This window comes from Hypanus sabinus, chromosome 20 (genome assembly GCF_030144855.1).
Source record: "Hypanus sabinus isolate sHypSab1 chromosome 20, sHypSab1.hap1, whole genome shotgun sequence".
In the NCBI taxonomy this organism is placed as follows: domain Eukaryota; kingdom Metazoa; phylum Chordata; class Chondrichthyes; order Myliobatiformes; family Dasyatidae; genus Hypanus; species Hypanus sabinus.
Window position 1 is genome coordinate 14715026 of NC_082725.1, and position 23339 is coordinate 14738364.

Here is a 23339-nt window from a genome sequence, read left to right on the forward strand (position 1 = left end):
AAACAATTACTAAGATGTAATTGTGAACCATTCCATTAAAAATCAATGTATTAACCTTGACATTTCTGCTTATCAACTATATTTTCTGGTCACACCAATTTCTATCAGCTATCTGTCTTAAATGAAACAACGAGGGCATTTTACATCAACCTGATCGCCAGAGTTACTGTCCTAACTAAAATGATCTGGATGTTCCTGTTGGAGGAGGAGGATGTTTGCTGCTGCACACTTCACTATTGCTGCCCACTCCTAGCACATAAACACCAAACTCAGTCCCATGGCATCTAGCTCACAGCCGCCGCTGGCTGTCCCACTGAGGGCATATTGGAAATTAATGCATTTTTAATGTTCACATTATCTCAAAAGTTAAACAAAAATCGTTTAATTCTGAATAACAGGTACCACAGGCACTATATAGTAAACCCTGATGAAACAGAAGAGAAATATTAAGATGCTGGTGAGATTTGGGAAAGCTGAAATAGTCAATTGGTGTCCCTTGTGTTTTATTATATATTTTTGCTTGATCTTTAGGTATCACCCTGTGAAGCATGCTTTGGTGAAGGAATCATTAATGCAAAGGTACATCAGTGAATAGTTTTGATAAAAGTGCTTCAAAGCAACTTGGGACCGAGTCAATGTTAAATAAAGTGTTATGGAGGAAAGAATGCAAACATTGCTTCGTGGATTTTCGCTGGACATGTAAGACTTAACATACAAATGCAAATGTAAATAAATTTGTTCTGGCTCAGGACTGAAACCGGATATCTTAGTAAAAAATGGAAAATGCTTTTGTCTGGAAAAGAGGCATAAATATCAACATTTAATTTTGCAACAGAATTTATTCGATGACCCACCTTCCCATTATAGTCCATCTCATAGGCAGTGGACGCTCCATTGTTCAGGGTCAACTACGCATGCTTTGTCCTAGCTCTCTACGCAAGCCAGCACAGTACAATATGGAGAGCAAGCTACAGCCTGAGCAACTCTCCACGCAGCTGATGAATCCAAAGGAACAACAGAGGCCAATACATAAACACGAGGAAGTATGTAGATGCTGGAAATCCAAAGGAACACACTCAAGAAGCTGAAGGAACTCAATAGGTCAGGCAGCATCTATGGAAGTAAATAAACAGTTGACATTTTGGATGAGACCCTTCATCAGGACTGAGAAGGAAGGGGGAAGATGCCAGAATAAAAAGGTGGGGTGGGGAAGGAGACTAGCTGGAAGGTGATAAGTGAAGCAGTTTGGCAACAGCAGCATTGCAGGAGATGCCAGTTAGTGTTGAACTCAACATAGGACTGCCTTAGGGACTGCAGCTTCAGATTTTTCCTCTGGGTTCACTCCCAAAGTCTTCCCCATGAGCAGGTACTGTTCAGCAGCAAGGCAGCAGAGGTTTGAGATGAGTTTTTCTTCTAGAGGTGTTCACCTATACATTAAAATACCACTCAAAACACGAAATGTGATTCCATATTTTATTATAAAAAAGTGTTGCACATGAAAATTCGCGAGTTTGTATAAAAAAGTTTTAAAAATTCTTACAAGTGTTCAACATATTTACTTAATAATCTTTATACACAACCCAAACCCTACATTGCACCTGTGTCTTTATACATAAAACATTCCTAAATGGAACAAAAATAATCAGAAACAAAGTTTCATATAATTACATGCATTCACAGAAAAACATTGTTTTTCACTATGAATAATCATATGTACATAGCTTAAGCAAAAGACATTAATCAATCTAAGTTCTGCCAATCCAGAGACATGGGAAATTCAACACAATGAAATACCCAACACGTTATCTACACTGCTGATTTTTGTAACAATCTGGGCTTTCTCTAATTGCATAAAAACAAATTTCACTGAATCATCATGGGAATGGGACACAAACTTGTAGCTTTAAATCTGAAAATAGTTACTTTGTATTTGGAATTTTTGTGGTCAGATATATCCTATAAAATACTCTTTTCAATCCAAGATCCAGAGTTTTATTATTATACAATACATCCAAATGCATGGAATCTGTAAGTGCAGTGTAGATGGAAACTCTTGGAATGTTGGCTTACTGAAAAATAATTTAAGGTGTGGCATGGGTAAAAGGTAATTTAATCTCCCACTGGACCTATTCATAATACTCTCACCAGTTTCTGCCTGTTTCTAACCTGCAATTTTCTACAAAATCCAAAATGGATAAGATAATTTACAAAATAATTACAGACAGACAACACAGATGGAGATAGATTGAAGGTGGTAAAGAATGCTGTTAAAGCATGAAAAATATCACTATGCTAAGTTGTGAGAGTAGCTCAGAAAAGTTAATTCAATACTTCCTTCCTTACCTCCACCCCATAAGACTGCTCTTTACCTACTTTTCCCCCTGAAAATGTTCTTTACCTTCAAAGGCAGTAGTTGATAATGAAATATTCTTGTTATCTTTCTGTTAGTTCTCTCACATTTGCCTATTTATAACTCTAAACAACAAGCATTAAGCATGTATGCATATGTTTTTTTCAAACTTAAGCCATTCCATACTGATTAACAACAGGAGAGAAATATTATTGCTAATACCTTCCTACTTTTGAAATTACTAAAATTAGGTCTGAAAAAACAGAAAAACCTCAAAATATCTCATCACATCCTGAAATCCTTTATGGCAGAGCTTGACAACATCAAGGTGTTAAGACTAAAAAATGACATGCTGTGATTAGGCCAAGATATAGTGAACTAGTTGCCATTACAGAAAGATTGCTTCAAACTTATTATCTTTGACAAACTGTAAAAATGTGTAATTCCAATTCTTGATTGTAATCAAATTAAACGATTAAACAAAGTAAAATATTAACACTATATACTTTGAGCGATTGCAACTCAGTTTAGCAATGAATCCTCAATCATCTTTTTCTACGCCCTGGTTCACGTATCACTTCTGAGCTAAATGTAGGAATAGACAGTTAGAACTAATAGCTGCTCTTAAGTATATATTGAACTTGATTGGTAAAGGCGCGAATGGTTATGGGGAGGTGGTCAGGATTCAGGATTACTTGACCATTTACTTGTGAATGGGGTTTACATTAAAAAAAACTGCCATAATTGTATGGCCATGCAAAACTCAATGAGCCAAATGGGCTGATTCTGCTCCTATATCTTATGGATTTATGGTCTAATATTCCCCAGAGGTCCATTCTAATCATGCACACTTTTTTGTGGCTTTCAAGCACTAATATTTTCCTAATAGGTTCCTCCATTTTAGCAAGGAAAATGTAATAGCTGACCACACTGTCTTTTCTTTATCCAGGTCTTTGATTAGGACAGAAGAGGAGGAAATATTACTAGAATGTGAATTAATTATAATAGGGTTTAAAATGAAGAAAATCATATTTATTGATGATTAAAAACAAGTTTAATGTTTGTTTCATTTAACTATTTTCTAACCGTATAACATTACGTGAAAATTGTATCTTGCAGCCATTTCTTTTCAGTGTTGAGAAAAGATCCTGAAATTGGGAATTATTGAATAGCTGCTTTTAAAGAGCCAGCAAGGCATGACGGCTTCTTTCAGTGTGTTAAAACCCCAAATGGATGGATGTTTTCCATAGTGTTTTTTTAGAGAAATCAACAATAAAATGGGGTTGGGACTGGTGGAAATTAAAGAGCAGCAGAACATTTTGTTGAAACCCAAAAGACTTGAACAGAACTGGAAAATGAGCAATGTGATGTTGTATAGCTGCTCTGACTGGTTAATACACACTACATATTGGGGTCATGCTAAACTGGCATTATGCTGCAAATAAAAAAGTTTGTGGTGCCCAAATTTAAAAAAAGAGTGTAAGAAATACAAGACTGCTTCTTCAGCATTCAAAAATATCTTTTCATGCACTTGCAATTTCAGGAATAGGATCTATAATCATTAAGATTTACTTCAGAATCCTGGCTTTCAGCAGAAACACTTGGTTATCAATGACAAGTAATTAAAAAATAAAAACAATCTAGTGTTTGCACAAATCTGTCAAAGTTTAAATTTTGGTACTTTACAAAATTATTTCAACTTTTTTAAAAAAAACAAATTTATTCAATTATGTGAAGTCCCCCCCCCCCTCCAATATTTGGGTTTAGCACGTTTAACAGAAATATCTTTATCTATGAAAATATAAGCCTAAAATGGATTGCACATTCAGGCATATCCCAAGACTGCAGTTTCAGAATGTATCAACACTTTCTTTAGAGGTCTGCATTAACAGAGAGTTCTAGGTGATGATTGAGAGGAAGGAAGTGTATAAATGGATTGCAATACTAGTCTCATTGTCAAAATTATAAAAACCAGCATTGAGTTAACCATTAGGTATTTTTGCAGCAACTGAAGTTATTACCTCTATAGGTGTGTGGTGGCGGCAAGGTGAGAATTGTCTTTTCATTTATCACAGTTTTACAGTTTGTTGGATGCGATGTCTGTGGTTTTTGTTTCAAAGTTTAATCTTTCACAGTAAGTCTCCAGTTCGGTTAGGCAGTTTTTTGCTGCAGGAGGAACTGGTTCAGTGACTGACGCATTCCATTTCTGTAGGGCCTCCAGAGCTCCCTTTGGATTGCTCGGAGCCAGGTCATAAACCGTATAAGCTGCTGATAACTGTACAGGCCACGGAACTCCTGAAAAAGTTGTAGATCAGAAATTATGATCACACACTGTGCAATATATAGTCACCTTAAAAGACAAGATAATCATTTTGTTCTATTTATACCAGTAGAGTCACTGAATACTACAGCAGAGAAACACAGGCCCTTTGGGCCATCTATTCTGTGCCAAATTATTAACCTGCTTAGTACCATCAACCTGCACCCAGACTATAACCCTTCACACCCCTCCCATCCACATAACTATCCAAATTTCTCTTAGGTGTTGAAATTGAATCCCCATCTATTACTTCTGCTGTCAGCAGTAGCGACTTTTATCACTTTCCTATTATAGCTACGATATGAAGGTGACAGGTTTATTAAGATATAATCAGCATATGCAAGCTAAATATACATCATTGATGCTGGATGTAATTTCCCCTTCATAACAAGATTTGGTTCCTGTCCTGTTCTGCCTCAAATTAATTTCAACAAGGAGAAGCCACCCAGTGTTCCCCTTTTCCCGGACCAAGTTGAATTAAGGATATAATAGATCAAATGTGCACTGATGAAATAAAGAGGAACATTTAAAATCAATACCACAAATCTTGCACATACCACAATAATACCACAAATCTTGCAATAGAAACCACCACTTGCTTAGTTCAATTTTAACCATCTTTTCACATTTACGTTGTTGCCCAAAGCCATACAAAGAGAATTTTAATTTATTTTGCAAGCTAATCACATTAGTGATCAGGGACAATTGCAAAACTTGCTGCAAATTCATTTTAAGAATCCAGCCTTTACTGAGGAAAAGAGACATTTCATTGACCAAGGAGAGCATGTGTAAGATTCACAAAAAAAGTGTGAAACACTAACACACTGGAATGTTTTTTTTAAAAAAATGACACCTCCTACTTTGCATTAAATTAATTTAGCGGATGGCACCAAAATATATTTGACAGAACTGGCAAAATCTTTGCCTTAGGACTTGGAATTGCTTAGCTCCTGGAGCAACTCCAACACTCAGATAGACTTGGCTGCCTCTCTACTCCTGGAGTAGCTACAGCTGAATCATTGGCTGGATGATCTAACTCACTGCTCATTCATTCAGTGGCACGAATGGTAGCAAGCCTGCCATTCCTGATCCACTCATCCTTCACATCAAACTCTTAATGGTATCCCGCAGTCTTACTGCAGAGAGCAAGTGTGAAAGGAGAGGACAAACAAGTGAAAGACCCAACCACGAACCAAAATCACCACTTATGTTTTCTCACACTGCACCAAAATACATGTATTCTGTTCAGCTTCAACAGCCACCTGATGACCTTACCTTACTCGACTCGAGTGAGTGTACTTCCACCACACAGAACATAACAACACAGTACAGGCGCTTTGGTCATGATGTTGAGCCAACCTTTTAGTCTACCCTCTCATCAATTCCTCCTACATAGCCCTCCAATTTTCTATCATCCATGTGGCTATCTAAGAGTTTCTAAAATCTCCCTAATATATCTGCCTCAACTACTGCCTCTGGCAGCACACACCCACCACTCTGTATAAAAATCCACCTCTACCACCCCCCCCCCTTATTCTTTCCTCTGATTGTCTTAAAATTATGAATCCTACATTGGTCATTTCCGCCATGGGAAAAAGTCTCCGGCTATCCAACTGATCTATGCATTTGTTGGTAAATCTTGCACAACCTTGTTCTCATCAGCTTCTGCAGATGACCATGTAATTGGTTCTCAGGTGTACTGATGTTTAAATATACTCTAAACCCTCTCTCTATTCTCACCACTTGCAAGTGGTATGGAGATATCTATCAGTTAAATCATAGTCCAATAATCACTCTCTATGTCACAGAACAGCCACTAGTAGCTGTCATAAGATTCCACTCTACAGCATCTCAAAAACTCGAGTCACTATTGCAACACACACAAAACACTGGAGAAATTCAGCAAGCCAGGCAGCATCTAGGGATCTATTCCAGGGAATAAACAGTCGAAGGTTTAGGATGAGAACCTTCTTCAGGACAGGAAAGGAAGGGGAAAGAAGCCAGAATAAGCAGGTAGGGAAGGGCGGATGAAGTAAGAAGCTGGGAGGTGATAGGTTGAAGAAGCAAAGGGCTGGTGAAGAAGGAATTCTGTTAGGAAAGACTGGACCATGGGAGAAAGGGAAGGAGGAAGAGATAAAGGGGAAGTGTTAGGCAGGTGTGGTGAAGAGGTCAGAGTGGGGAATAGAAGGGGGAAGGGGAAGGGAAAGGGAAAAACATTACCTGAAAGAGAAATTGATGCTCATGTCATCAGGTTGGAGGCTACCTAGTTGAAATATGAGGGGTTGCTCCTCCACCCTGAGAGTGGCCTCATCACAGAAGAGGAGGCCATGGACCGTCATGTTGGAAAAGGAAGGGGGGACAGGAATTAAAATGGTTAGCTACTGGGAAATTCTGCTTCTGGAGGATGGAGTGGAGATGCTCAAGACCTGCTGAGTTCCTCCAGCACTTTGCATGCATTTCTCAGATATCCAGCATCTGCAGAATCTCTTGTATTTTTGAGTCACTATGACGTGGTCCATAGGGGCATTAAGGCGATTAAAATCTTCACCAGCAGATTTTAAAACCTTGGCCAGTGGCGAGTTTGAACAGTATCTCAGGAATGAGTTTTAGATGTTTACCTCAACAATGAGAAAATGAAAACAAATATTGATTGGATATTCATCCAACTAACTTGTTTGGTCAATTTTATCCTATGTTGGACTCAGCCTCTGAGAAAGCAGATGTTTTTGATGGTTTTTCAGATCACCGTGTGATTTTTTGGATACTTATCTCTTAGAGATAAACTATCTTGCTTTACCAGAATATAGCTTATCACAGTACAGCATATTGTGGAGGAGATGCTGCCAATCCAAACTGTCTGGGGAGGAAATAGAGGATCCAATTGCACAAGGAGGTATTGAGGTCAAGGCCTTGAAACTTATTGATTAGTTTTGAGGGGATGATAGAGTTGAATGCCAAGCTACAGTCGATAAACAGCATCCTGATGTATGTATCATTGCTGTCCAAATGCATCAAAGTTGAGTGAAGAGCCAATAAAATAGCATCTGCTGTTCACCTGCTGCACTGGTAAGCAAATTGGAGCAGATCCAAGTCGCTTCTCAGGTAGGAGTTAATATGTTTCATCACCAACCTCTCAAAACACTTCATCACAATGGATGCAAGCACTATTGGACGATAGGCATTGAGCTAGGTTACCACATTCTTCAAAGGCACCGGTATAATTTCTTTCGTATTTGCAGTTTGTCGTCGTCTTTTGCACGTTGGTTGCTAGTCCATCCTACTGGGTGTGGTGTTACATTGATTCTACTTTGGTTCTTGGATTTACTGAGTATACCCGTAAGAAAATGAACATCAGGGTTGTATACCGTAATTGACTTTATTGCTTACATCCTTCACATACATGAGGAGTAAAAATCTTTTATGTTACGTCTCTGTCTAAATGTGCCATGTGCAATCACAGTAATTTATAATAAATAGAACAGTCAATGTAATATAGAGTACACTCAAATTAGCACGATTCATCAGTCTGATGGCCTGGTGGAAGAAGCTGTCCCAGAGCCTGTTGGTCCTGGCTTTTATGCTGCGGTACTGCTCCCTGGATGGTAGCAGCTGGAATAGATTTTGGTTGGGATGACTTGGGTCCCCAATGATCTTACGGGCCCTTTGTACACACTTGTCCTTGTAAATAGGCTGAATCATGGTAAGTTCACAATTACAGATGCGCTGGGCTGTCCGCACCACTCTCTGCAGAGTCCTGCGATTAGGTGAGGTACAGTTCCCATAACAGGCAGTGATGCAGCCAGTTAGGATGCTCTCAATTGTGCCCCTGTAGAAAGTTCTTAGGATTTGTGGGCCCATTCCAAACTTCCTCAACTGTCTGAGGTGAAAGAGGCGCTGTTGTGCCTTTTACACCACACAGCTGGTGTGTATAGACCACGTGAGGTTCTCTGTGATGTGGATACCAAGGAACATGGGCTGTTTACCCAGATCCATAGCCTGTCTCCATTCCTCCTGTAATCCACAACCAGCTCCTTTGTTTTTGTGACATCGAGGGAGAGGTCTGATACTTTGATAATAAATTTACTTTGAACTTTATAGGGAGATTTTAAACTTGTTTCCTAAGTACAGAGAAAGCAGGGTAGAAATTGGTCAAAGATAACTGAAAAAGGAGATAATAAAGTTCTGTGGAATTATTCAAAAGAACATTTGCAGGATGAGTGATAGCAACACTTCCTGTTAGACTGAGGAAAGAGCAAGGTCTCCAAAAGATGCTAAGGATTCCAGTCCTGTAAAAGAGAGCACTTATCCATTACAGAATCTTTTGTGTTGATTACAAAGACTTTTGTTCTCCATTTAATGTGTGAAACTGAGCAACAAACTGAACAAATAATCCCAATGAAGACTAATTTAAGTGTACTGCTTATGTTAATCAAAATGCTTCTTTGTTATGCCAACTGGTGAGAGAGTGCTTTTTCTTGCAGAGCACTCTCGAAGCTTGTTTGGGTTATAGCTACTGATAATGAGAATTGTATTCATTTGTTAACCAATTGGAATTGATTTTATTCATTCTTGTGGGTCTGTGAGAGGTTGTTGCGTGGACTTTTGAGGAGTCGGGAAGGAGATGGCGAGGAAGGCGGACGGGTGCTGGAGGCGCTGCTGGTCGACCACCAAGGGTGGTCCCAGCTGCGCGGGTCGTGGAGGCCGGAGAAGGTCGAAGAGTGGACGGAAGACTCGATGGTTGAGCTCCAACGATGTGCACTAATTGACTGAACCCTGATAAGTTCTGGCGCCTTTTCTTCACTTTCCTTTCTTTCATATATACTGTATCGTTATTAATCACTTAGTTCTAGTAAGATTTATAAAGTATATTCTGTAAACGTACATGGTGTGCGCTTGATGTTGTGTGTGCGAGTTTGTATTAGTGTGCATTTCACAGCATCCACGTATATGCGAGGCGCGGTTTGGCGGGTGGATGAATCTTCCCCTAGACATACACCAGCCGATCGCGTAAGTGTTACATAGGTCAAGAAAGGCTCAGAGGCTTTTAACTAAGCTGCAGGTCATAAAGCTGCTAGTAATGTAACAAAGAGGTGATAAAGATCATGAATGGAGATGGTTAATTAAGTATTGTTCCACTCTGCCCTGGTAGTTGGTATAAGGCTGGGAGATTCTGCTGAGGTCTACAGAGGTTCAGCAATGAACTGGATAGTCAACAAATTAATGGACTGTTACTTCCATTTAAGATATGGTTTCATTCAAGTAAATTTCACCTCCATTGATAGGAAGGAATCAAATGTCCTTAAAATAATGAAAACAAGGCACTATATGCATTTTTGCTGCATCTAGTTTGCAATGTTTCAGGGATTTAAAACCCATGACAGTAAAATTTTCATCATGATTCTGTATGGAATACAACTAGTGTGCTATTTTCTGTCCTCCCCGATCCTAGGGAATTCTTCAGATGTATACTTTGTATTCTCAAAATGGTCCATCTGGAACATTCTTCTTTTAGGTCATAAGACATAAGAGCAGAGTTAGGTCCATCAAGTTTGCTCCACCATTCTATCGTGGTTGAGTTATTATCCCTCTCAACTCCATTTTTCTTGTAACCTTTGACCTCCTTATTAATCAATACCTATCAAATTCTGCTTCAAATATATCCAATAATTTGCCCTCTACAGCCACCTATGGCATTAAATTCCACAGATTCACCAATCTCTGGCTAATGAAATTCCTTTTCTGTTATAAAGGGACGTTGTTCCATTTTGAGGCTGTGCCATCTGGTCCTAGAATCTCCCACTATTGGAAACATCCTCTCCATGTCCATTCTATCTAAGCCTCTCAATATTTAATAGGTTTCAATTAGATCTCATAAGATTGTGGCTGGTCTCTTTACATTTCTGTGAAGAGACATGGAAGATAACCTTATCAAATCATTGGGGAATCAAATTTTGATTTATTTCCCCTGCCTAAACTTCACAAAGACTGAATTTTATTTCCATAATTTCTCTCTTTTCAATATATCTGCTCTAATGTGTAACCACATCTTTTGATCTCCCCTTCACCGAAGGTAAATATTTTTGTTTCCCTTTTATAAAGCATTGTCCAATATTACCTCCTGATTTCTAACATTTGTAATTTTTCCCCATGAGCTAGTCTTGTGTTCTATTAAGACATAACCAGGTTTTCTCTGCCTCAGTTCCTCCACAGTTATCCCATATATATGGAACCTATTCAATCCAATATTCAATTCCTTTGTTCACAACATTCCTTTCATTGACTTGAGAAGACAAGCCTAGCTTATTATACAATTTTTAAATAAAGGCCCCACTAGATATTAACTTGTCTTTTTTCTTTATCCCTGATACTGACAGAGCTACAGTGTATCCCACTATTTCCTTTTTTATTTTATACTTTTCCTCAGACTGGGATTGCTTTTCGTAAAGAATGGAACAATTTCCAGTTTGAGCTACGTATTACACACTCGTTCTCTGAAAATTGTTATAAGCAATGAATTGAATGACTTCCAAAGTTAATTTTAATTTAAGCAGTTATGTTGCCCAAGCTACTTCAGACAGGCCTCGGCTAATTACTCCATAAGAGTTACATTTTGAGGAATCTTCCATTACAAAGTAACTTGTTGATTTGAGCACATACAGTTGGAATCTTACATCATAGCCGATTGGATGATTACTTTTACTTTGAATCAACAGCTAAAAAAATGACAAGGTTCTTTTTGTTGAGTAAAATGTGAAATGATATCTGTTAACAATATTGCAAATACTATCACCAAGTAACATGTGGAACCATTTGGACAACAGAACAAAATAAGAAGATGCAGTTAAGCTAACTTTTTGAATAAAACTTTGTTTTTAAACAGTGAAGTGGTTTCCAGTTTCTTTTGTTGATAATTATAGTTTGAGGGTAAAATACAAGGAATCTTTTAGTTACCTAAACTGGCATTTAAAAAACTTGAACATTTAAGCAGCATTTATTTTAGAAGCCAGAGTGATACAGTCAGGACAGCATACCTTCTTGAAAAGCGTGTTGGAGGAAACTGTTGATTATTGCTGAAATGTTTTGTACCGCCACCAGAAAATCTTTCTTCAGTCCTTGCTGACCCAAGTAACCTGGCAATTAAATGAAGATGAATTAAACAAATATTTCAACAAACAATTCTGGCTAGCATTATATTTTGCAAAAGACACATAACATTTGGCTGAAAAAAAGCAAAATCAAAAATTACTGGAAACCCTCAGCACGTTAGGCAGCATCTGCAGGAAGACAGGTGGAGTTAATATCTCAGAACCAACAAAGGCCCGCCCTGAAACATGAATATTGTTTTAATTTCCACAAAAGTTGGTCGACTTGCTGACCACTTCCACCATTTACTGTTTTTGTACTATTTTAAAGTAGAAATAAGGATTTCCATTTCAAATTATCACTCTCTCCACCACTGAAAATGGTTCCCAGTTCTCATCTGACAAAATCAGATGTGCATCTACAACTAACATTTCAACTCAAAGGGAATATGTGGCAATCTATCCAAAGCAAACTGGTGACTAATCCACATTTATAGTGATGAAGGCAAACAAAACACAGCCAAATTCCAACATGGAATCATCACTCACTGTCAGAGTCATCCTCAAGTTAGCTCTAAATATACAGCAACTACTTTACAGCCTAATGTTTTCAGTGCCACCCTGTAATACACAAAAATACAATCACAAATAATTGCAATAAAAATAATTGTTCTCCACCATACAGATGGAAATTAATTTTTTTCCCCTTAGTGTAACTGTTGATAATGTAGAAGATAATTCACATGCACTAACTCTTGTTCAAGTAACTATTTGGAATTAAGTTTGATCTCAAGGCAAAAGCTAAATAGCGTGGAATGATACTGAATCTTTAAAATGGAAAGGTCTGGTAATGAGAGAAACATTTCAAGGTCAGTATTTTCGTCAGTAATGGAAGGTACAAGAAGTTTATGAGCAAATACAAAAATGGAAAAGGAAGAAGGGTGAGACTTAAAGAGAAGGTCTGCAGTGGGGTGGAGGTCAGGGTGATTAAATTTAAAAATAGGCAATGACCTAGGGCTGAGACAACTGATACTAGGGAAGAAAGACTGAAGAAAGGCTTTTTCTTTGGAGCAAGAGAGATGAGGGGGACTTTACAGAAGTATTTAAGATTCAACCAACAAGGATGCCCATCTTCTAGGCCACGCTCTCTTCTTGCTACAGCCATTGGGAAAGAGGTAAAGGAGACTTACTCTGAAACCGCCAGGTTCAGGAATAGTTATTACACCTCACCATCAGGCTCCTGAACCAGCATGGATAACTTCAATCACCTCAACACTGAACTGATCCCACAACCTACAGATTACTTCCAAGGACTCTACAACTCATGTCCTCAGTATTGTTTATCTTTTTTTTATTGGCTATTTGTCACCTTTTGCACATTGGTTGTTTGTTCTTATGTACAGATTTTTCATAAATTCTATTGTATTTCTTTATTTTCCTGTAAATTCCTGAAAGAAAATGAATCTCAGGGTTGCATATGATGACATGTATGTACTTTGATAATAAATTTACTTTGACTTTGATTACAGGAGTGGTCATCCAGCACCTTGGGAACAGCCAATACCAGAGGACATTTGTTTTGAGGTGAGTAGAGGAAAGTTTAGGGGAGATGTTAGAGGTAGGAGTTTTTTTTTAAATGGAGAATTATGGGTGTCTGGGACATACTGCCAGGGATGGCGATAGAGGCTGATGCATTAGAGACATTTAAGAAACATCTTAGCCAGGCACATGAATGTAAGAAAAATGGAGGTTTATGGGTTGTGTAGTAGGGAAAGGTTAGATTGATTGTGGAGTAGGGTTTATATTGGTTGGCACAACATTGTGGGATGAAGGGCCTGTACTGTTCTTTGTTCTAATAAAGACATTAACACCAGGTGCACAGGGGGTGCAACTGTCAACTCAGGACTACAAATAACAGCTGTTGTCTGAGAAACTGGGAGCAGTGGTTATGATCTGGATGTTATAACTCTACGATAAGGTTAGAGGAGTCCCAAGCTTTTTTATGCCAATGGGCCTTCTCACTAACCAAATGAGTTACAGTTGATATAATGGAGCAGGTCAAATAATAACTCAGTTGATTTCTCAATTTTCATTTTAGACATACAAGTTCTAATTGTCAAATTTACAACAATTTAACATAAATCCATTAACTAGCTTAAAAATAGTAGATGTGGGTCCCAATGTACTGTCAATCACTAGTTTCCTCCATCACTTCAAATAAATTTCCCCTACATCTAACAGCAGGAATGTTTGACTTGACATTAATGCCTCTATCTTCTGCAAAGTCCAGTTACACCACTTGTGAAAAGATGCTTAACTTAATTTGATTTGCATTCTTCTGCAAAGTGGCCCATGGAAAAGACTAGAATCTCAATACTTGTTGCAGGTGACATTCTCTCATAGTTGATGTCATTCAAAGATCTCTTGTCTGAAGGCTTGCCTTCATTTAAATACATTATCACTTTGAACATGAACACATGGAAAAGCAAAGCCACATGTGAAAATTTACGATTGTCTGCATTGAAATATTTCATTGGAATAAGGCTAGGAACCCCCAAAACAAGGCAGGAACCGGGTATTGACAGTAGATGATCAGCCATGATCTCAAAATGGCAGTGCAGGCTCGAAGGGCCGAAGGGTCTACTTCTGCACCTACTGTCTAAAACCAGGCCAATAGCTACCAGCATCAAATTAATTACCAATGAGTCTCATGACACCAGCAACAGTGACATCTTGAACGAGCAGAACATTTCGATATCCTTTTCTGCGTTTCATCCATTTATCCAACACTGGCCACGCTTCCTTCCTAAGGAGCAAAACACCAAAGTAGAGAAGTCACCCACCACTGAAAATGTGAAACACATGCTATAAACTTCGAGCCAAAAGATGACCAACTTTGCAGGAAAATAATATCAAAATAAAGCACATTACTTTTTGCATGTTTGACATTTTGCTTCAAAGGACAGGAAGAATTTGTATTCTGCAAAGGAAAATCTTACAGCTCTCTGTCCATCATCTGCTGTTAATTTCCTCGAGACTGTTCTAAAGCCTCAATGCTAGCTGTACTGAAAAGTTATTTCAATGATAAGCATCAACAATTATTAAATTCTACTAAGGCAGACCCAAGAATAATGAATTTTACAGCAAGGCACTCGTCAAGTGTATGGCTCTCAAGTTGTAATTACAAACTTGAAAAGGATGCTAAAATACCAAAATCCTTATTAAAACCAGTCCACACTGAGTGTACCACAACAGCCCTTCAGGGTCCTGCTATTCACTCAAATGCATACACAATATTAGTCTTTGAGAAGTAATAAGTGAGCAATCACCCTGTTCAAGCCTGGGGTTTAAACAGCAGCTCCTTAACAGAGGTTCATGTGGTTACGAGAAATTAAACCATAGAACGCAATGTTCCACTTAGCCATGACTTTTTCATTAGTGTATAGAAGCTGAGTATAAATGTTAGATTTATTGAAGCAGTCCTACTATAATTTAAAAAATGACATTTTTTTAACTTTCCATGCAACTTAGTATATCTAATAGTACCTTATGAAGCAATCATGTGTCCATGCCCAATGTTGTTGGGAGCATAGTAGATCAATGGCATATATGAGCTCCCACATATTGCCATTGAAATCTATTCCATATTCACTACTTGGTTGGAATCTCACTTTAGGACTCTGCTGCATTGCGACAAGGAAACTTGAAATCAAACTACTTATATCCAGAGGCAGATTCTAGAAATGAAACATGAAAGCAGTAAATAAAGCTTTTTCATGAAAGAAAATAATACATCTTCATTAATGGTATTGATGGGATAGTTGCCAAGACCAGATCAACATTCTTTCATTGTTGCAACAGAGTAATGAAGACCCGGAAATAACAAACTATTAAGAGTGAGAAAAAAGTATGAAAGTAACTGGAAAATCTCGTAGAAATAGTAAAAACCATGTTTAAAAAAAAAAGCCAGCCGGGAGTATAGTGGCATCTGCACTGGATTTCAAGGTGAGTGGTCCTGGGTTGGAATCTGGCTGGCTCTGTGCATGCTTTCCATCCATGCTGGGTTGAATGTTGAGCTAGCAACGTGGCCTCGTAAAGAAGAGCAGACTAATGGTATGGAAACGGCAAAGGTTGCTGCCCGATGCGCCACAGGGCGTGAAGAGGAACAACGTACGTAAAAAGAAAGGCAAGCTGAAGTACGTATTGATATCATGAAGGATGAGACTAGGCCAACTGAAAAATGGTAGCAATTCCAAGTAATTATTTTCCATTAGTCTTCATGGGAAAAGACACTAATCACAATATTAGATAATTAAAGGGTTTTTGGGAGGGAAGAACTTCAAATGATTTCTTACACTAGGAGAGAGCTGGAAGAAGCTAGATTTGTTCACCTTGGAGTTAAGAAGAATCAATAGATGAATTGAAAGTTATGAATTCTTTGCAAGGATTAAACAAAACCACTCCATAAAATAAACAGTAATTGCTTTTTCACTGCAACCCTGCTACCTCAGTCCAGAAACATTGCAGGTATTCAACCAATAATCTATTCCTTTATATCCTTAGTCAGGCATCAAAGGTTACGGAAAGAAGGCAAGAGAATGGGGCTTAGAGGGATAATAAATCAGCCATGATGGATTGGTGGAAGACTTGTTGGACCATACAGCCTAATTCTGCTCCTCAATCTTATAGCCTCTCTAAACATACAGCACCGACCACATTCTCAACCTTGCCAAATGTAGTCATGGATGGTGCCCTTTTCCCATCATGTCCTGCAATAAATACGTCTCTAACGTTGTTTCTTTGTCTAGATTTATTATGCTTAACCTCCATTATGCCAATCCTTCATCCCTACTGAGATAGAAATTCACCCACCGGTAGAGACCTCTCATTTCTCTCAAGTTAAAAAAAAATTAAAAATGAGGAAGGAAGTCTGACCTTTTTTTTTGCATCTTTTAAGACCATACTTGCAATCAACCTGGAACATCTATATTTTTAATTTTACTTTCGAAATCATAGCAAAAAAAAACTTCTATAAATATGGTTGAATTGTATTAAATGCTGAAGTAAACTCCTGTGACTTACTAATAGTCAGTAATAAAGTGACTACATATAAGTTCCTTATTTAAAAACCATAAAAGTTATACACTTACTAATTTAAGAGCTAAATTAAATGACAATTTTTTTAACATTGCAATGGTGGAGGGAATTGTGATTATAAATGTAATGAAGAGGTATTACCTTCTCCCAGTTAAGGTATACGCTCAAACAATTCAGAATGTCTCCTTTGGCACGGTGCTTGGCAACAGCTTGCATAGCTTTATTAACAGGTCCTTGCATAGAAATCATGTTTTGCCAGACACTCAGGATAAGCAACAACAGTTTGCTTGAGTCTGGAAAGTCTGAAAAACAAGGATTTACCAAATTGGAAGTATGGTGAAAGAAGTAAGACAGTACACATCAATCAACAGTACACTTCAGGTTCACACAAAAAGCCAGTATATAAAAAAAACATTTTATAGATAGAACACAATAGAAAGAAACCACAAACCACCAAAATTCAATACTATGAGACACCCGAAAGCAGAATTTTAGGCACTGATTTCACAACTTAGAGAAGAAGGGCCAGATGATGAATTCAGTGTGCTTGCTGATTATTGAAACAAATCTGCATTTATCTGGTGCATAGCATTGTGGAGATATGTCTCTACCAAAGGAGGTGTAAGGTGCTCCTTCCCTCCGCTCGCCTGCAGGTCACACTTGGACAAGGTGTAGCACCTGCTCAGCACCCCCAATCAGAGTCATGTGAAGACATGGGTGCAGGTGATGGATTGGTCTTATGAGCAGCTGGTGCATATCACAAAGCCTGGTTATGCGACCACTGACGCCAGGCAGATAATTTCTGAACAGTGTTGATAATGGCCACAGTCACCCAGCTTGTAAAGACACTGCCCAGAAGAAATGCAATGGTAAACTACAACTATAGAACAATTTGTCAAGAACAATCAAGGTCACGGAAAGACCATGATCGTATACATCATATGGCATGGCACATATGATAATAATGATGAGTTATAAAGAAATCATTGAATCTCTTTTTTCCCCCCTATGTGGGAATATCTACCTAGAGGAATATATAAAACCCAATATGTATTACTCTTTTCAGACAGCCTGAGAAACAGGATTAATGGATTAAACAAAAAAAGTTACATTTTACTTATTGTGGAGCATCTGATTAATGTCCACAAAATCATCCAAAGTAACAGATTAATTTAAATAACATTAAATAGCTTAAGGTTGCATAATTCTAACACTTTTTCTTACCTTCCTTTAGGACACTATAGGAAAGAAGCCGAGCTCGTTCAAGGTCTCCCTGCTGTCGGCAGATTGCAACATAAACTCGACAAAGTGCTTGAAGACAGTTACCATCGAGAGTACTTTTCTCAGCCTTCAGCTTCTTAACGATCGCCGATAATACAGCTTCTGTTAAATCCTGCCATTAAAAAAGATTAAATAACTTTTCAGTTAAAGCATCTTGGTATTTCACACAGGACCCATGGTGCAGGTGTAGGCCACTCAGCCCAACTGATTCGTGTCACTATTTACATTTTACTTGAGCCTCATTCCAATAAGTTCTTGTTCAGAATCAAATACAATCTAGTCCAGCACAGGAAAATGAGCAATTTCTTGAAATCACAACATCCACCCCCAAATTCAGTGAAAACGAAAGCCCTGACTCACTTGAAAATAGAAAGTCTGAATGTTGCAAGCAATTGCTCTCTACTGCCTCTTCCCAATTTGTGGAAAAATCCACACAACAGAACTAAACTGGTTGAATTGCTGTAACTAATGGAATCTCAGACAGCACAAAATGTAAGGAAGGGCATGTTAAAATGTGAGGCATTAATAATTTAATTCCTACTCCTATCAATTTTAATTTAAAATTTCTGGTAAAATCCACTGCTTCAGAAAAATCTGTATATCTTATCTACGTTGTGAAAATCCAGCACAGTACCCTCCCTCTCTCTCTCTAAGGGTTCACAATAATTATCCGAGCTTCAAGATCTTCAAAAACTTTAAAAATCTGCAACATCTGGCTTTAAACCATTATAGTCATAGAGTTAAAGAAAATATAGCACAGAAACAGGCCCTTCGGCCAGTTAGACAGCACCCAACCATTTAAACTGCCTACTCCCACTGACCTGCACCCTGACCACAGCCCTCCTTACCCCACCATCCACGTACCTATCCAGACCTCACTGCATATTGAAAATGAGCTCGCACGCACCACCTGCACTGGCAGCTCATTCCACATCCTCATGACCCCTTGAGCAATGAGATTTCCCCTCATATGACCTCATGGATCATGAAGACCCTAGAAAAGCTGGAGCCGGCTCATCTCCAACTCCTGGTCAGACCAGCCTTCAATCCCCTGCAGTTTGTCTGCCAGGAGCACATTGGAGTCGCAATGCTGTCATCTACTTGCTGAACAGAGCCTATTCTCATTTGGATAAGCAGGGCAGCACGGAGAGGATCATGCTTTTTGATTTCTCATTGCTGGGGAAAAGGCTGCAGTCAATGCAGGTTGGCACTTCCATTGTATCCTGGATAATGGACTATCTGACTGGCAGACCGCAGTTTGTGCAGCTTCAGAGCTGTGTGTCAGACACGGCTATAAGCAGCAATGGGGGTCCACAGGAGACTGTACTGGCTCCCTTCCTGTTTGCCCTGTATACCTCCGACTTCAGATACAACACTGAGTTATGTCATCTGCAGAAATTCTCTGATGACTCAGCAACAGCTGGGTGTATAAAGGGAGGATGAATACAAGTGCAGGATTTTGTCAAAAGGTGCATGCTGCATCACCTGTAGCTCAACATTAGTAAACAAGGAGATGGTGATAGACTTAAGGAAGACTAAACTTGCACTGCTCCGGGTTACTATCGATGGTGAGGGCCAACAAGTACCTGGGGGTGCACCTGGATGACAGACTTGAGAGGAGCACCAACACAGAGGCTGTGTACAAAAAGGGCCAGAGTCACCTCTACTTCCTGAGGAAAATGAGGTCCTTTGGAGTATGCAGGCCTCTCCTTCACATGTTCTACCAGTCTGTTGTCACCAGTACGATCTTCTATGTGGTGTTGTGCTGGGACAAAGGAATCAACACACGTGATACCAGCTGGTTCAATCAACTAATCAGAAAGGCTGGTTCTGTTGTAGGAGTCAAACTGGACACATTGGAGGCTGTGGTAGAACAAAGGACCCTATGGAAAATCCCAGCAATTCTGGACAATATTTCTCACCCTCTGCATGCCACCTTGGCTGAACAGAGGAGCATTTTTAGTAATAGACTAGGACAACTGCACTCAAATGACACTATACAAGGTCATTCTTACCCTCAGCAACTGGGCTCTATAATGAGTCAACCTATAGCTGGGGAAGTGATGAACCAACCCCTCCTGTTGTTGACTGTTTGAGGTATCTTTTTTATTCTTTTTACTTCTCTTCTAATATTTATATCTGTGCTCTTGTAATGCTACTGTGACAATGTAATTTCCTTTGGGATTAATAAAGTACCTATCTACCTATTAGTCTCCCCCTCTATTCTAGTGTTGTTATTCATAATGCTTAAAAAGCCACTCATCTTTGTGTCTGGCAAACTTAGATGATGCTACGATAGAAATCAATATATTCACATTATTATGATTAATAAACACGATGAACAGTTGAGGCTCCAATAGAGAGTCTTGTGGGCCCCTCTAGCCATATCTTAGTGATGGTAATTTCTGCCTATTACCCTTCATCAGTCTCCAGCCAGTTCCGAAACTAAATCTAAAAATTGTCTTCAATCTCATGAGCTTGAATTTCAGTGAGCAGGCCATTGAGAGGGACATAGTAAAATGCCTTCTGGAAGTCTATAATATCCATTGACATTTCCCCATTTACTCATATAATCATGTCAAATAATACAATCAAGATTGTCAACATAATCTATGCTTCAGGAAACCATGCTCCACCATCTAAAAATATTCAAAGTGTTCAGGCACTGCCCATACTCACAGGCTCCAGTAATTAGCAAATGACAACTGTTATATTAATTGATACTTATTTCCCTGGCTCCCTAACCTAGGAATATTTTATAAATACGTCCAGGTTTATCCATGATGGAATACTTACTCATTTTAGATATTAACAGAGAAACCATCAGTAATACCACACTCCCTGCTGTTCTTAATGTGTCTACCATCAACAAATTCTTAAAGGCTTCATATTCAAAATTCACAATAATCCTTTTACTAAAACATCCATAGAGTTAGTAAGTTGTGGACATATGTTGGCTCGAAAGCATACTTGCACTTGCAGGCTGCCCACAGCACCATCTAGGACTGTGTTGGTCATTGACACGAATGGTGCAGTTCGCTGTATATGAAAAATAAAACTAATCCTCTAGGATTGAATAAAATGGAAATGGGAAACTACTCATCAAGCAATCCAAAGTAATTGAAATGACTAATTATTTCAATTTAAATGTATATTTTCACTATCCTGTAAGACTAAATGCCAGCTAAATAGTACAAATCCATAAAATATGAAATGGATGTAATGCTAAAATCAACCAACCTGCACAGTTCAATAGATGAGAATGGGCTTCAACTTCTTTGTTCATTTAAATGCCTATCACTCCCATTCTTTCCCAATTTTTGATTCCCCTCAATCCAACTTCTCCATAAAACCTATTAATAATCTCCCATCTCAGTTTTATTAAATCCTGTAAGACTAGCTTTATTTGTCATATGTACATCAAAACATACAGCTAAATGCACTATTTGATACCTACTAAATTTCAGCTCATTTTCGATATCGTGTAAGATTTTTGGCTGTGGTTATGCTAATAACCAATATGAACAGGAGCTCTAATCTCTGTATTATCATTAAACCGTGTGCAAACTGTCATGTAGGCAAGCAGATCAGATGAATTTACATATGACATGATTAACAAGGAGCAATCACAGTGGCAGAGCTAATAGAGATGTCACCTCATAAGTCCAGTGACCTGGGCTCGATCCTGACCTCTGGTGGTGCCTGTGTAGAATTTGCGTGCTCGCCCTTGAAACCTAGTTTGGTTGGTTAACTGGCTACTTTAATAGTCTCTAGGGTCGGTAAGTGGTGGAATCTGTTTGCATGAGGTGGGGCAGGGAGGAAGAGATGGGGAGAAAATGTAAGACATTGAACATTACAGTATAGGACATGTCGTTTGGCTCAGGATGCTGTATCAACCTCGTAACTTACTGTAACCCTTCCCTCCTGCATAGCCCAGATTTGGTGGACCGTTTGCATGTTGTGACTAAAGGAGTGATGTAATACTGAGGAGTTCCTTTCTCATGAGACATGCTCTTGAGGAGCAGCAAGAACTGCCAATGTAATGGGCTCTCACTGTACTTGAGGGGAGATGTAGCTGAGAAATCTTTGCAAGAAATAAAACAATATTGAATGTAAACATAACAAGAAAGGAGAATACTCTTGGAACAGATTAAGCAAAAATATAAATAGACGGGGAACAAACAAGAGTAATATAAAAAGATGAGAATAAAGCAAAGGGAAACTACTAGTAAGAGTTAATTAACATCAGAAAAACACAAACAATGGCCATAACTGCCATCTGCTGGAGCAATTCTGAACTAGGAACTGAGGTTGCTAAATGCAGCTTCACCATAAGCAAATTTTATGCAGATACATTACTTCAAATAAAAAATAACTTTCTTTGACATTCTTTTCATCTTTATTAAAGGAGCTCCTTTTGGAAGGATTGTAACTAATTTCTTCTAGGTATCTTACCAAATGGTTGTAATTCACACAAGCCTAACCACTGGCGAACTGGAATCTTATAAGTTTGTTCTTTGTAGCAGCAAGCCGACTGCATTCCCCATAACCCGTGCAGCCATGCCCACAAAACCATAGAAAAGTTGAGAGGACTAGGCCACATCCTTTGGTTGGATTTTAACAGTTTTATACCCACCTGCCTTTATCTTCTATTCAATCAAAGGATCTTTTGTAAGTCAATAATCAGCAGGTTGCTTGGTTGAACTTACAATAATGCTTGTACTTTTTGATTTCCTGATAGAAAATAGTCACTACAAGGTATTTTCTTCACACCTGTAGCATTATTTGCTTTTTAACTTCTGGAAACTGTTGAAAATTTAATTCCATGTTATTTGGTACAGTTTGAGAAGGGAAAAATTCATGGGAATACAACAAACTGAAAAAATGAATTAAGACATAAAATTATAATAAAGAATGGATAATGTTCTTGCTCCATTTAATGAAGTACAATACATAACAATTAGATATTTTCTTCTGCATATATTGCCTATTTTTGGGTAAGTTTTCATTGGAAAGCATAACTTTAGAAAATAGAAGGAATGCAAATCAAAACAAATAATACTTGCATTTGACTAATAACTTCACACTTATGCAAAGCTAATTTATTTTGAAATGTAGGTGCCATTTGCATTGAGCAGAAGAGTTTTTGCAAACAGCACCATCCTTTAAACCACAACAAATGGATTTCCAGTCTATTGCTTTTGCAGGG

General features: G+C 38.4%; 1 protein-coding gene across 1 annotated transcript in view; it reads right to left on the reverse strand.

Moving 5' to 3' along the window:
* Positions 1-1459: 1459 nt before the first annotated feature.
* The window catches only part of ice1 (KIAA0947-like (H. sapiens)), a 48318-nt gene continuing 26438 nt past the window's right edge, over positions 1460-23339 (reverse strand). The window contains exons 14-19 of the mRNA XM_059945815.1: positions 18074-18242; positions 16991-17151; positions 15299-15489; positions 14452-14558; positions 11702-11800; positions 1460-4645 (exon numbers count right to left, since the gene is read on the reverse strand). Coding sequence (XP_059801798.1) covers positions 4428-4645; positions 11702-11800; positions 14452-14558; positions 15299-15489; positions 16991-17151; positions 18074-18242 — 945 coding nt within the window. The 3' untranslated portion in view covers positions 1460-4427. The remainder of the gene's footprint in view (positions 4646-11701; positions 11801-14451; positions 14559-15298; positions 15490-16990; positions 17152-18073; positions 18243-23339) is intronic.